Source organism: Thalia democratica, chromosome 4 (genome assembly GCF_965202585.1).
Source record: "Thalia democratica chromosome 4, ktThaDemo2.hap1.1, whole genome shotgun sequence".
Taxonomy (NCBI): Eukaryota; Metazoa; Chordata; class Thaliacea; order Salpida; family Salpidae; genus Thalia; species Thalia democratica.
In genome coordinates this window covers 2,645,576-2,660,908 of record NC_139168.1, presented here as the reverse complement: position 1 = coordinate 2,660,908, position 15,333 = coordinate 2,645,576, and the positions used below count along the sequence as shown (strand labels likewise).

Genomic DNA, 15,333 nt, shown 5'->3' with positions numbered 1-15,333 from the left:
CTATGTTAAAATTTAAACTTTAAGTTTTAAATAAAAATTGTAGATCTATTTTTTTTTTCAAAGCTTAAGTAAAATTTATAAAATTATTTAAAACGTAGTAGTATAAAGAACAAGACACTTTAAAGCGATCAAACTAATAAGATAATGTGAAACAGCTAGTAAGTTTTTAAAAACAAAATATGAATTACTGAGTTGTTTTTTGCAGATAATAACTATACAATTCACACATACAATCACTATCAAACCACCTGTAAAAAATAATAATATACACTTGTAAAAACTGATAATAGTTTTTGCAAACTTTGTAGAAAAGAGAATTATTAATTGTTTGCATCCCATATGGTGCTAATTAAATTGAGTTTTTTTTGTAAATTTTGCATTGTTTTATAGTGCTTTAATCGCTTTGAAAAGAATTTAACATTAAAACTAAAATGCTTTGTTTTTCACTAAATTTATATTGAAATATATTGTACTTTTTTATAATTTTTTTATTTGTTATCATATAGCATAGGTAAAATTTATAAAACTATTTAAAAAATATTAGTTTTGAGTAAAAACACATCAAAACCAACAAACTAATAAAACACTATCTATACTTACTGAGTTTTTTTGTTGCAACTTACAAACATTTTAGTTCACACAAATAATTACCATAAGTACTACTGGGTTTGTGTTCAATAAAGTTATCTTTTTGAGAAGCTTTTTTAACAAAGTTTTAAATAACTCCGAGAGACTAAATAAATTTTCTTTGAGTTAAAAAGCTTTAGCCAGACAAAAACTTGCAGCGTATTTTTGTTTAAATTTTATATTTTAGTTTTATTTCCAAAACTAACAATCAAGATTTTCAATTAATGCTAGAATTGAAATAATCGTTTTAATTTTTGTTTATAAAGTGCTTTTTAGTTCTTCAAAAACAATATACGCGTAAATTTATTTAAAAAAAATTGCTTTACAATATACCATAGTTTATTTGTAATCTATAACAATCAAAAGCTAAGAATTCTTAGCAAATGTATTTAAAGTTATATCAAAATTCAACAGGAATACAATTTTTGATTTATTAAGAAAAAAAAAATTAGTAGTAATCTGGTTTAAAACAAAGTTTTAAAGTAAAACAAAAAATTAAACAGCTCTTACTTCTTTTTTAGCATTAACAGTTTTATTTAGGTACCATTAGCTGGTTTAAAATTTATTTAATTGTAGATGAGAAAAGTTATCAATTACAATTGCAACATTAATTGTTTTTGTTGTCAACAATGCTAGTTTTGAAAGCATATATATGTCTTAATCATGACTAATATAAAGCACTGTTTGTATTCGAATAACTTTATAAGCACTTTATAAGATATTTTAGCGAAAACTACTAGAAATTTGAAAATTAATTGTTGAAAAAGCTTTAAAAATATATAGTGTATCAATCATTATAATTGAGTAAATTACATACCTTAAACATATATATATATATATATATATATAAAACTTAGAACTACCTATATCATTTTTTTTGAAAAATTTCAATCAAAAAATTCATTTTGTTTACTATTTCAAACTTTTTTTGTACTTAAACTGATGTTACGTATTGTTTTACAAAAATCAAATTATTTTTAAAATAACTCAAAGAGACAAATTTTATACATAAAGTATAAGTCTATTAAAATAAACATGTTGTTTGAAAAAATCTAACTTAAATTATTATAAATGCTAAAGTATTTTGGTAAAACGACCCAGTGTTTAGAAAGACCTTTTGGTCACCAATACAAAGTGTTTTCTTTTAAACCTTTTTTTTTTCCTTACCCTACTTAATACATTATTTCACAAAATATAGCATCTTTCTCATAGGTGATATTGTTATCATTTTTATTATACAGTATTTTTTTTAATTTACTATTTTTAATAAATAAGGGCAAACAAAAAATTACAAATTTTAACTACTAAGCTTATATTATTTGATATAAATAACTGTTATACATGTGGTCAGTTTGTTATAATTTTTTAACCCAGACTCATCTAGACATGTTAAAAAAATAACGACACTTATTGTCAAATCTGCTGTAATTAATATTTTATTACAAAAAACTTTAAAGTTTATTATTCGTTTTTTGGTATAAAAAAATCTAAAAAAAAAGTTAAGAATCTCAATAGCAGTATATCTTTAGTAAGAACCACACTAAATGGTAAAATTTTTTTGTAAACTATTTTTTCTTAAAGCAGATGTTCCAGTTAGTTTCAAGATTAATTGTACTTGTTAGCTTCAAAAGCAACAGTTTCAAAATAATTATGTAACAAATTTATAAACTCTATTTTAATGTAGTTTCCAAGGTTTGTTTTTCTGTTAAATATTATAAGCTTTAAAAACTTTATGTTTTTAAGAAAAAATATTTTTGAAATGTTTTGCAGTTTTGCAATAAATTGCCAATAAAAAATATTGTTTAATATAAGTATAGATATAGCTGTACCTAATAACGAGTATATGTAATTTATGTGAACATACGGAAACCCTTTTCTAGTAGGTTCGAGTTCGATACTATTTACTATAACTAAAGTCGAACCTAGCATCTAAATGACCAATCTCTGCTTAAATAAATCAGTAACCTTCCTCTTGATAACACACTTTTTAGGTATACTCAACACGTTGAGTATACACGAGTACGCATTTTTGTTCACAAATTTTGTTTAAAAAAATATTTTTTTTTTAGCTGGATACTTTTTGCTTCTCAGTATTCTTAGCACAATCTGTTTAGTATTAACAGAGTATAATTTCAGTAAGAGTATAATTACTGTACTGAACTGTTTGCTTTAATCAAACATTTCGAGCTTTGATAATAAGTAAAAATAATAATAAATACAGGGACAAAAGGAGCTTTTTTAATATCCAATAATGGTTAAGAAATGGGACATGGGTGAAAAAAAATTAAGACATAATTTAAATTCTTTGTCCCAGCATTAAAATATTGAAAATGGATTTTAATACAAAACTGATAAAAGTTCCCTAAGATGAAAATAAACTAAAAACTCAAAGTTTCATATTCATGACCTAACATAATATCAAAAATTTTCCTTGTTGAAGAAAATTTTGTTTTTCTTTTTGTGTGACTAAACTGTTAGAATGTACCTTGTTTTAAACTCTTACTTTTAAAATAAAAACAATTTATTAACATATTTTGTACTAATGTGTGATGTGATGGTGTAGGGATTTTTATTTGAAAAATCTTAGTTAAACTTACAGTTTGAAAAAAAAGATGCTCAAAATATTTGGTTCTAAGTCCTGGTGCACGTAGAACCTTTTAGATATTTGGTCACACACCAGGGATACCTTTTAACGTCTTGTTCAGGACTTGCTAGTTCAAATCTCAGGGGTTGACACATATTTGAAAATACTCTCGATTAAGGTTGTCTTTGTATAAATAAAAGTTTTTAAATAATAATTCATTGCTCAGATTTTGAACTGTTTATATTTAGTAAATTTCCCTAAAAAGTTGAGAATATGCGAGTAAATTTTCCTCTTTTAAGTGGCTTAGTTTGTTTCAACTTCTTTTAATATTAAGCTCAATTTACTTTACATACTAGTAAGGTAAATGTAATAAATATTTTATCAATGTTGAGAGTTGTTAAGACTTCTTAATAACCTGTAGTATACTTTATATAGAGTAGTACAAGTTGAGATCATAACTTTTATTTCGAGCTTATTCTAATTAAGTTTAATGGTTTTAATTATTTATCATGAAAGTTATTAGTGTGCTACCTGATCCAAATACCAGATATTGCCAGATCTGGCCGCAACTTGCCAGGACCTTGATTCAAAATTAAGCTTTGCAAGATTATGATTATGATTCTAAGTTTATTGAAAACTACACAAAGTAATTTATATAACAAGAGAGTGTTAAAAATTACAATGTTTGCAGGGAAAATATTACACACACTGCTTAAACAGTTGAGGTAAAAATTAGAGTAAATAAAGAGTAAAAAAAAGAGTAAATAAAGTTGTTTAAATGTATGGATTTATTTAAAATATTTTTCAACAAGTTAGTAGAAGCTTTTTAAAAATTTTAAAAATGCAAATTGTTTTTTTATAATTAACAAACAAAAGTTAAAGAATATGAATAAAGAACTGGAACCTTATATAAGGAGCAAATTGAATGACAATAACAGTTTGTTTAGTTAAAATTTTTACCTCCTTAGTCCTTACTATATATATATATATATATAAATATATATAAATAAAAAGGTTTATTTAAAGATGTAAAACTCAAAGGACTCGAGTTTTGTGCCTATGCATACAATCATGCTTTACAAGATTTTAAACTTGTTTTGAAGCTGATGAGTGCATAGGCACGAAACTCAAGTCCTTTGAGTTTCACATCTATAAATAAACCTTTTTATAAATAAAACCCTCAAGGTGGGCTCAGTGTGAAAAAATTTAATTTATTAAGTTAAATAACTTAATTCTATATATATATATATATATATATATATATAGAATTAAGTTATTTAACTTAATAAATTAAATTTTTTCACACTGAGCCCACTTATATACTACATATATATATAGATAATTTATTGAAATGAAGATTTTAAAAACACTGGAACATATGTTTCATAAAGACAAAAAAAATTGTCTTTAATCTTCAGCCAGTTCAAATTTAAAATAAAAAGCACTTTGGTAAACAAAGATGCAAAAGTTTACAAAAAAACAAAAACAATATGACGTAAGAATTGAACATTGTACATTACAAATATTCAGTACAAAAATCAATCTACCATCTAACTAATCAAACAACTAAAATTAACAAAAACAACAGTTAATTGACTATAAAATACTTCAAAATTTGTTGTATTTTAAGAGGAGCTTTTTCATATGTCAACAGGACAATATGAACTCACTCCTTTTATTTAAACAACCTTCCTTTTTTAACTTCCTAGTAATGTACAATGTTAAATTCTTACGTTATATTGTTTTTGTTTTTTTGTAAACTTTCGCATCTTTGTTTACCAAAGTGCTTTTTATTTTAAATTTGAACTGGCTGAAGATTAAAGACAATCTTTTTTGTCTTTATGAAACATATGTTCCAGTGTTTTTAAAATCTTCATTTCAATAAAATATTTAAAAGCCCTTTAAGTGGGCTCAGTAGAAGGTGTTCAAGTTTGTATATTAACCTTATTTTGTATATATATATATTGAGAGTTTTTCAGAGTAATCTTGGAATATTAAAATAAATTTTTAAATGATATATAATTTTTGATTAAACTTTTTTTTTCAGAAAAATCAACCTTATTCATTTTATTCATAAATTTTCGTTAGTTTAAAACAAGTTTACATATTCAATTTACTTTAAATTATTAAGGCATTAGTTATCTTAGTTTGCCAAATACTTAGCTTGAAATTAAAACTAGACATTCTAAACTTTATGTGAAGAGCAAAAAATAAAAATAAAAAAGTTTCTGTTAAGGTTTCAAAGTATATTGAGCTTGAATTTTTTTTTTTTTAGTTTACAGGGTTGCCACTTTACCTGGAAACCTGGAAAAACCAGGAATTCCACAATTAAGGCAAAAATAACCTGGAAAAACGTGGAATTTGAGAAATTTTGGAATAAACCTAGAAAAACCTGGAATTATTAATAATATAAACATTTTCAGTAGTTAAATTTCAATTTGACACAAGAAATCTATCATAAAGGTGAGATTTTTTGTCATCATCAAAATTTTTTTTATTAAAAAACACATTTAAAGTATCTCTAAAGTATCTTTTCAATGTTTTTATACGATTTAAAACAGTTTCTTTTAAAGAAATAAACTTAAAACTAAAAATATACACAAAAATGTGTACTTTAAAAAATCTGGAAGAAATTTTGAAAACCTGGAAAAAAAATTGAAAACACGAGTGGCAACCCTGAGCTTAGTAGGTGTGCATATTTTGTTTTCATTTGTTCATAAGTTCTAATATCTGTAAAACTCTATCAAATACACATATTTCAATTACTGTGAATACAACTGCATTGAAGAAACATTTCTTAACCATCTGGTAATAAAACAAAACATAACAGAATTTTAATTTTTAATGAAATAAGATTGTGAGAAATTTCTAGAAAGTTGTGGAATTTTTTTTTACAAAACTGACTACATCTCAAAATAAACAGGGTTGCTACACTTTAAGGAGTACTGATTTACTAATCAGGAAAGCTTAGGACAGTTTAAAAAAATGACTCAGGCCTGATTGATTTCCTAAAAAAAACTCAGAATAGTTTCAAAGATTCAAACTAAAGTTTCCCAAACTTTTTTTCAAATGGCCCCTTAAAAGAAATTAAAAAGCTAAGGCCCCTTGTATCAAAATTACCCCAAAGCTACTATAATAAACTTTTAGACCCCTTTTTTGGTCTTTATCAGCAGCTCTAGATTATCTAGTGTAAGTTTCAATTTATGACCTCATGGCTCCTTCACTGCTCATGCCCCCAAAGATGTTACTTTGCCGACTTTGGGAAGCACTGATTTAAAAAATTCTCTGTCTAGTATTTTCTAGAACTGGAATGAGATTTAGTTGTTCCAGTTTTAATGTTTTAATGTTTTAATATTTCAAACTAGTTTTGTTCAAAACTTGGTTTTACTGATTTTGAAAAGTTAGTTGATTTAATTATTAATTGATTTAGTTTTATTATAAGATTTGAATTCAATTGACTATAAGAACAATGGAAGTTTATGAAAAATTATATTTTGATTATTTCACAAAAAATTGCCATTAAGCAACAAAACTGAATACAAACTAAAACTCCTGGACGAAGTTAGAAATTTTTGCAGAAGGGCATTAAAATATATTTCTGTATAGAAGAACAATATAATTCAAACTTTATTGAAAACAAAGAAACATATGGTTTTAAATCCGAATTTATGCCAAAATTAACAGATGGACTAAGAGAATTTGAAAATACAAGTTTCAATTTAGTTAAATAGGTAGAATTTAGAAAAATAAATGACAGCTTCCAAAACAAACTAACAAATGCTCTAAAAATGATAAATAAAGCCAAAAACTTAATAGTACCTGCTGATAAAACAATAAATTATTACAAAGTCCTAAAACAAGAATACAACATCTGTTACTTGGATCCATTAGAAAAAAAAAACAAAAATAGTGATAAAACTATAGTAAATACCATAAACAAAGAAGAAAAAGAATTGTGGATAATCTTAAACTTCAAAAGAAAGTAATATAACACCTACCAAACGAACAATGCCACATAAGTTTGGAAGACCACAAAGTAGACTTTAACAATAACCTAAAAACCAGACAAATAAATCCATGTTACTCTGAGATACTACAGATAAGTAAAATTATGATAGACAAAATCAACAACAGTTTAAGAAAAACAAACCAGTATAACCAATGAAAAAGCACACAAAAAGTAATCAAGTGGTACAAAAATCTAGAAATGCACAAATACAAACTAATGAAATTTGACATAGAAAACTTCTATCCATCAATAACTGAAAAATTACTTGAAGATGCTCTAAATTTTGTTAACAAAACAACACAAATTTCAACACAAAAAAAAAAAGATAATCCTCAACGCAACAAAATCTGTTTTATATAACCAAGAAGAAGTATGGATAACAAAATAACACAGATGAAAACCAACTTTTGGACATTACAATGGGTGGAAAACACGGAGCAGAAATATGTGAGTTGATTGAGCTATAAATTTTACAGAGACTAAAAATTATCTTTCCAAACTTAATAGTAGGATTTGAGAGACGACAACTATTAGCTGTAAAATAAAAATTAAGCAATGTAGAAATAGATAAAATTATAAAAAATAACGCACAAATTTACTAAAAGTATAGGCATAAATTTAAATACAGAAAATCCCTTTGGAAGATTGACTCTCTGTAAGTTTTTTTGAGATGTTTTAAATTCTTTTCTCAACTTAGAATATCTACTTTACATGCTCACAGGCGGAAGTAGTGCCTTTAATAGATGATGTTCCGTTTAAATTAAAACCATGCTTTCAGGCTGCACATTTACCCTTTGTGGGTGGCATTTATCTGACCCCTCATCTAGTGTAAGTTTCAAATATCTGTAAATTGTAAGTATGACCTTTTTTACTGTTAATTACAAATCCAAGAACATTTCGGGTAGGTTAATTACTGCAGTGTAAACTAGTTTTCACCCTTGCCCAGCATTTATAGATTGCCTCCCTTTTGCCCCTTGATAGATACTGATACTGAAATTGTACAAAGTGGTAAATATCTCTTAGAATTAGATTAACCTGGTAGGAAAACTTAGGATTTCTACATTATTAGGCTAACTTAAGCTAGTTATAATTTTTATATTTGTTTTTTTGGTAGTCTTATTTTAGTTCATTAAAACACTGAGAAACGTAGAAATTTATTAAAAACAGTAGTTAGTAAACAAAAATATAATTGAAATTCTGAGTTTTCTACTTCTTTATATATTAGTTTTCTGAGATAAGTTGATTTCCATACTTTAATTTTATTTATTGTAAGTTCTAAATATCTTTAAAACTATATCTTTATTTTTTATAGAAACTACTACTATTTTTTTCAGTGTTTATCATATACGTTGTAGTTACAAATCTTATAAAAGAACTTTGTTTTAGAAACAAACTAGATTTTTGTTTTAAGTTAATTTAAAAAACTCTCAATTTAAAAAGTTTTAACATGTTTTGTTTTTGATTTAAATTAATTGAATTTAGATATTAATAACAATAACAAACTGTTATTACTTAAGTATATTTGATTAAACTCAATTATCAGTTCAGAAGTTAAACTATGAAAAATTAAGTTAACATTGTATAGTGTCCTAATCATATAAATAAATAAAATTCAACTTAACAATCTTAGCTGAGTTTAATAATGTGGGTACTACATTTAATGTTTAAAATTATATTTTATTATGGAAAAGTTAGTAATAGTCAAACTGTATTTTAAAGGTAACAAAAATAAATGTTAGTATAATGAATGAGGCAACAACACAGACTGATGAAACCCCAACAAACAAAAGCACACCTCAAGAGTTGAGTGTGAAGGCTTCAAACAGAAAGTACAAAAAATTCACGTTGAGAACTGACGCTTTCCTGGTTCACGGAGTGCAAAAGTACGGCTTTGGAAAGTGGAAGGAAATTTTTGAATTTTACAACTTTCCAGCGTACAGAACGCCAGTGCACTTGAAAGACAGGTGGAGGACTTTGACAAAAAGCAGGATGGTTACCAGCAAATTGAACAATTATCACATTGTTGATGATCAACTTAAAGAAAAGTTTAATTTGATCGACACAGCAAAAGAGAATTTTAACTTGGGAAAAGCTGATGAAGATGTTGAGTATTCAACAAATGATGTTGATGAAAAAGAAAAAGTTGAGAACTTAAAAAAGCTGAAAGAAGTTTTTGGTGAAAATGGGAATAGCAATGAGGATGCAGATTTCAATGATTTTGAAGTAGATGTATTTTTGTTTGATTCTCCACAAAACAAGCAAGCTGGGTCCTCGAAAAAATCCTTAAACAGTATCAGTCATATTGTTTCATCTTCAGAAAATAATTTATCACAAACAAACACAAGTGACAGTGAAATTTCAACGGATCATCCTGTGAGCACACCTGAAACCAACATCCCTGCTAAAGTACCTGCCAAAACCCCCAAAAGAAAGAGAAGCGTGAACAAAAGCGCTTCAGAGCAGAATGACAGAGTTGTGAGCAAAATACCAAGGAAGGCGTGGGAAAAATGGGAAGTTGAAAATTTGAAGAAGGGCGTCAGTGAGTGTGGGGCAGGAAATTGGCAACAAATTTTGAACAATTTTCATTTTAACAACAGGACCAAAGCTAATTTGAAAGACAAGTTTAGAAATATGCAAAAAGACTTTAAATCTTGATAAGTTGGTTTGCTTGTTTCGGATTGAAAACTTTATGTTTTAGTAGTTGACAACTATGTAGTATATTTCTTCACTAATTTCAGATAAATAAATGCTTTTAGTACAAATTGAAATTTTAAGCTAGCTAATGTTTTGTTTATAGTTATAGAAAAAGTTATTAGTAGAAACTTTTGTACCATACAGGTATTTCTTTTTACTATAAAATCTTAATTTTTTCTTTGTTAGCTGAATTAAAATCATGTAACTTTGTTGTTAACCAATTATGCATATTTTATTGTTACTCTAAACTGCTTTTGACTTGCAATTTGAAAATTTGTTTCAATTTTTCTAAATGTATTTTTTATTTTGGAAAAACTTTATTTTTTTATTGTTTAGTTCGTTAATTTTCTTTTCTTTCAGATAGTTATGTTTAAAATAGAAATCAGAAAATCAGCCAGCACTTCATGTAAGTTAATTAGTATTTATGTTTAAATTCGTTTTATTAAAAGATACATAGTTCAGTTTATCAAAGCCATTTTTAATAAAAATTACCATTTATTCACAGTATAACTTTAAAAAGTCAGAATTGTAATGAAAACAGAAAGCATTGTATATTTATTTAATTATCATACAATTTAACAATTTTTGCTTTGTAGTTAACTATTTATCATTGTTATATAGTTTTTAATAATTATTAATATATAAACTAAGTGGTACGACATACTTTTATTAAGCTTTAAATTCGAAGCAAATTAATTGAATTATCAACTTGATTAATTTACAGAGGAAATATGCAGGAGTTATTCAGTTTTAAGCAAGCAGCATTTTGTTTATCTAAATCTATGATATGATTAAGTAAAAAAAATTTATAAACCGATAAACGAAAACTGAAAGTAAAACAAAAGGTATGAGTTGTGCATGAACAGGGTTGCCACACACCTTAATACAGTTTTTTTTTTGAAAGAACTCAGAATGACTCAGGCCAATTTCGTTTAAAAAATCAGAATGATTTTAAGATTAATAAAAAATATTAGTATATTTTTTTTTCTGGATCTTGAATGAGATTTAGTTATTCCACTTACAGTTTTTTTTGTATTTTAAAACTAATTTTGTTTAAAAACTTGAATTAAGTTGATTTTGAGAAGTTAATTTTATTTTTGTTTCTAAATTTATTTTAGATCCCTATAGAAGGATTTTAAAAAAACTCTTGATGACTCAGAACAGCTTTTGGTTTATCAGGATTTTCGTTTTGACTTGAAGACAAACAATAGCTTTAAAATCTGTAAACATTAATAAAAATATAACGTGAGCATAAAATAAAAAAGTGACAATTCTAAGTTTATTGAATTACAAAGGCAACTATTACTGAGAAATACATTTAAAGACTTTGAAAATACATTCAAATATGAAATATATCTTTCAAACATATTTTCACAGCTTGATAAATTTTCTGTTTACAGTAAACTAAATTATGTTTTCATTACTTTTTGTTCAACACTGATATTAGACACAATCTGACAAATATCTTTCAATTTAAGATTTACTGAACAGCACTTTATAACTTAGGAATGAAAAAAAACTTAAAGCACATTGTACTATAATTAAAATTTTCCTTCGAATTTTTTAAGTTTATTGTTTTAATTTATTGAAGCTGCCTTAAACAATGTTGATTTTTTTTTATAATTTAAAAAAGCAAATTTAATTAACACATAAGTTTTTGAATATTTATCTAGAAAATAATGTGGTCACCTTGATAAACTAACAAACTTTTTGGCAGGTTAAAAACTCTTAATATTGTATATAATTATAATAAAAACCCTAAGTATTTATAAGGTATATGTAATTAGTGAGTAAAAATTTTAAAGTTTTGAGAGTTATTGTAAAATTGGAAATTGGATAGTTATTGTAGTTTATGGTTATGTTTTTAATAGATTTATGCTATAATTATGATATTTAAGTAAACATAAATAATATGATCAATGTAGAATTTTATGTTAAATGATCTTTGCTACACATGGACTGATAGGATTTGGCTGTAATTTTGCTCCTTTAAGAAGAATTTTAATTTGTTAAGATAGGCACCCAAACAATTTCATACTTACAATTTTTTGATTTGAGTAGTAATAAAAAGTAGTAAATTTGAGTCAAGTTTTTTATGTCCTAAACTAATATTTTGTAACTTAAATGAAAGATTATATTTAATAGACATACGTTTAAATTTCTATTATTTTTGATGTATTATGATGTCATAACCAGCAGCATTTTGTGGAGCATTGGATCAGATGCTTCACCTTCAAAAATAAAATACTTATTACAGTTTTGCCAGATGTTAAGGATAACTCAGGGTATTTAGAAAGTTAAAAACATCAAAGGATGACTAAGGATATCTCAGTATAACAGTTTAAATTCTAAAACAAAAATAAGTTTTAAAGATGTTTTTCAGGCACCATCTAATTAAATAATTTGAGGAGAAATATCTTTTATTAAAAAGCTATGTAGTTACCATTAATTTCATAGGTCACATCATTTCATTTGGTTATAAGTTAAACTGGGTGCTGACCAACAAAGTTTAAGTAAAATATCAGGTATAAACCTTGTTTATATATATTTTTTGTAGTAGCTAATGATTTGCATTAAGAAAGGACAAGAACAATTTTAAAAGTACTGTAAAATTCTCAAATTAATTTTCAAAAAAGACATTGCATTCATATTATTCAAGTTTTTCTTAAAAAGTACAACTGGAATTAGTTTGGTTTCATTATGGTTTACTTAAAATAAAATAATATAATTATTAGAAAAAGCTCAGAGTTGCCACTTAACCTTGAATAACCTGAAAAACCTGGAATTTGACAATTTAGGTAAAAAAACCTGGAATTTGAGAAATTTTGAAAAATACCTGGAAAAACCTGGAATTATGAAGAAAAATCATTAAAAAAACTTGGAATTTTAACAATTTTCACATGTTCAGTAGTAAAATTTTGATTTGACTCTAGGAATCTATCATATAAATAAAAAAATTTTGTCATCATCAAAATTTTTTTATTTTAAAAACATATTTTAAGTAGCTTTACAGTATCTTTTTAATGTTTTTATACTATATAACACAGTTTATTACCTTAAACTTAACTTTAAACTAGAATTAGACCCAAAAATGTGTACTTTTAAAAACCTGAAAGAAATTTGGAAAACTTGAAAAATTTTGATGCAACCCTGAAAGCTAAATTTAATTCGAAAATAAACTTAAGCTTACATAAGGGAACAGTTAATAGTTATAGTTTGAACTATGTTTCTTATTTCTATCAATTACTGACTGTGATTATTAGCAGTGATACAAATTTTTACAGTATGTAACACAATTATTATATAACCATTAACAAGTTTTTATTTGAAAAAGGGTGTAATTAAGTTCATACATTATACCAAATTTTCAGAACAACTAAAAATAATTTATAAACAAAAATACGTAAAAATATTCCAAATGGATCTTTCTGAAGCAAAAGTGTATTTAGCTGCAAGTTTCATCACGTCTTTTCTCATAATGGAAAAAATCAGCCCTTACATTTTCAGCTCTCACAAAAGTTACAGGTCGCTTGATGAAGACGTAAAAATTGGGTGGAACTCTAGGGTTCTGTCTTTTGTTCACTCTTTTGTTGTGACCATCCTTGCAGTGCAAACTGTTTGCACCTGGGAGTTTAAGAACCACGCAGAAGGCGGTCACCAGTTTTCATACAACACGGCGGCAATCACAGCTGGCTACATAGCTGCCGACTTCATAATGATGAGCGTTTACGGGAAGAAAATTGACGCTTCACTGCACCTCTACCTGCACCACGTTTGCGTGTTTAGCGCGTGCGTTGTTTCTGTGATCAAGCAGCAGCTTCTTTACTACATCTGCTTCAAACTCATCGCGGAGGCGTCCACAATTTTCTTGAACTTGAGGTTCTTTCTCCTTGCGTTGAACATGAAGAGCAGTTTTTGGTACAAGTTGAACGGCTTAATGCTAATGGTGGTCTTCTTTTTGTGCAGGTTGGCCGTCATTCCAGTGTTTTACTACCAAGTGTACAACACCGTGATTGATTTCATGCACACAAGCGGTGTTCCAACGTTTCTTTATGTTTTGTTCTGCATGTCAGTTGCTGTCGACTCTCTCAATGTTTACTGGTTCAAGAAGATTTTCAGGGCTGCATTGAGTTATCGTCAACAAAGTTGTCACAAAAGTTAATTTGAAAAGGGTTGGCTAATTGAAAAAGTAACTGGTTAAAATGACTTCTGCTTGTTGCAAAAAGTAAATAATGTGTTTGCATCATTAAAAAAACAAAACACTTTTAATACTTATATCAAACTATATTTAGGACATTTTCTTTTTAAATTTGGTTTATAATTAAAGTTCTGAAATTATTTTTTGTTTGATCAAGATTTTTATTTAGGTTACTTTTTTTTTGAGCAAGCTTACCTCTTATTTTTTTAAGCTCACTGCATTTAAAGAATTTAAATTAATTTTTTTTTACGGTTTTGCTTTTATTACTTATGGTGTCTGCCTTAATACAGTTTTTTTATATTAAGTATTGGCTAAGTTATCATGTTACACTGGTACATTTGGTTTTGTTAATTGTTAAAAGTATATTTGTAAATATAAAATCATGTTTCAAGCTTCAATTAATAAAATAAACTAAGAAGTTTACAAATATTTTCTAGCAAAACCATCAAAATATTTTTGCCTTCATGTTTTTAAAAACAAAGGAAATAACTTTTGTCTTAAGTACACAATATGCCTAAATATGCACAAAAAAAATCATTTTAAATATTTTAAACATGACGTAATAAAGCTTTTCTTCAACTTGACTTTTTATTTATTTATTATGTATTGCACTTTTATTAATAAGCATGTCTTTTTTGCTGCTAAAACTAAGGGTGTTTTTATGTTTAAATTTATGATGCAAAACTATAAAAGCTGATCGAATTTATCTATGTCATGAGAAAAATAATAGTTTTTAGCAGTTAATGCTTTTATTTTTTCAATTACAATTAAGTTCTTAATAATAAAAATATAATAATGCTGGGAAATTTATTTAATGAGCTTTGCACGAATGCTTCTTCATACTTGTCTATTTCGTTAATTTCTATCATCTTTTTTTCTTTTACCGAATCTTATAGAAAGTTTTACAGGTAGTTCGTTTTTAATTTTTAAACACTATACATGATTTTTTTAACTTTGAAAAAGGTATGTTTTTTATTAAAATATACGTTTATTTTAATTTAAAACTATAATCATGATTTTAATTTTCTCCACTTGATTTTAAATTCAGACGTGCCTTCATAGATACAATAAAAGCTCACAACATTTTTTAGGGTGTATGTAACAACAAGTTACTAATTATTTTACTCAGAACAAAGTCAATTAAAATTAACCATCTAAAGTGGAGTTTGACTTAAAAGCATAATGTTTTTCTCTCTTTTTGAGGTTTGCTAAAAAAAGAAC

At 26.0% G+C, this 15,333-nt stretch overlaps 1 protein-coding gene across 1 annotated transcript; it reads left to right on the top strand.

The window, feature by feature from the left end:
- The first annotated feature begins 13,324 nt into the window (after positions 1 to 13,324).
- Positions 13,325 to 15,271, top strand: LOC145835212 (TLC domain-containing protein 4-A-like). Its single transcript, XM_082942774.1, has one exon. The coding sequence runs from the start codon at positions 13,333 to 13,335 to the stop codon at positions 14,074 to 14,076; it is 744 nt and encodes a 247-aa protein (XP_082798900.1). The 5' UTR covers positions 13,325 to 13,332; the 3' UTR covers positions 14,077 to 15,271.
- Positions 15,272 to 15,333: the final 62 nt, after the last annotated feature.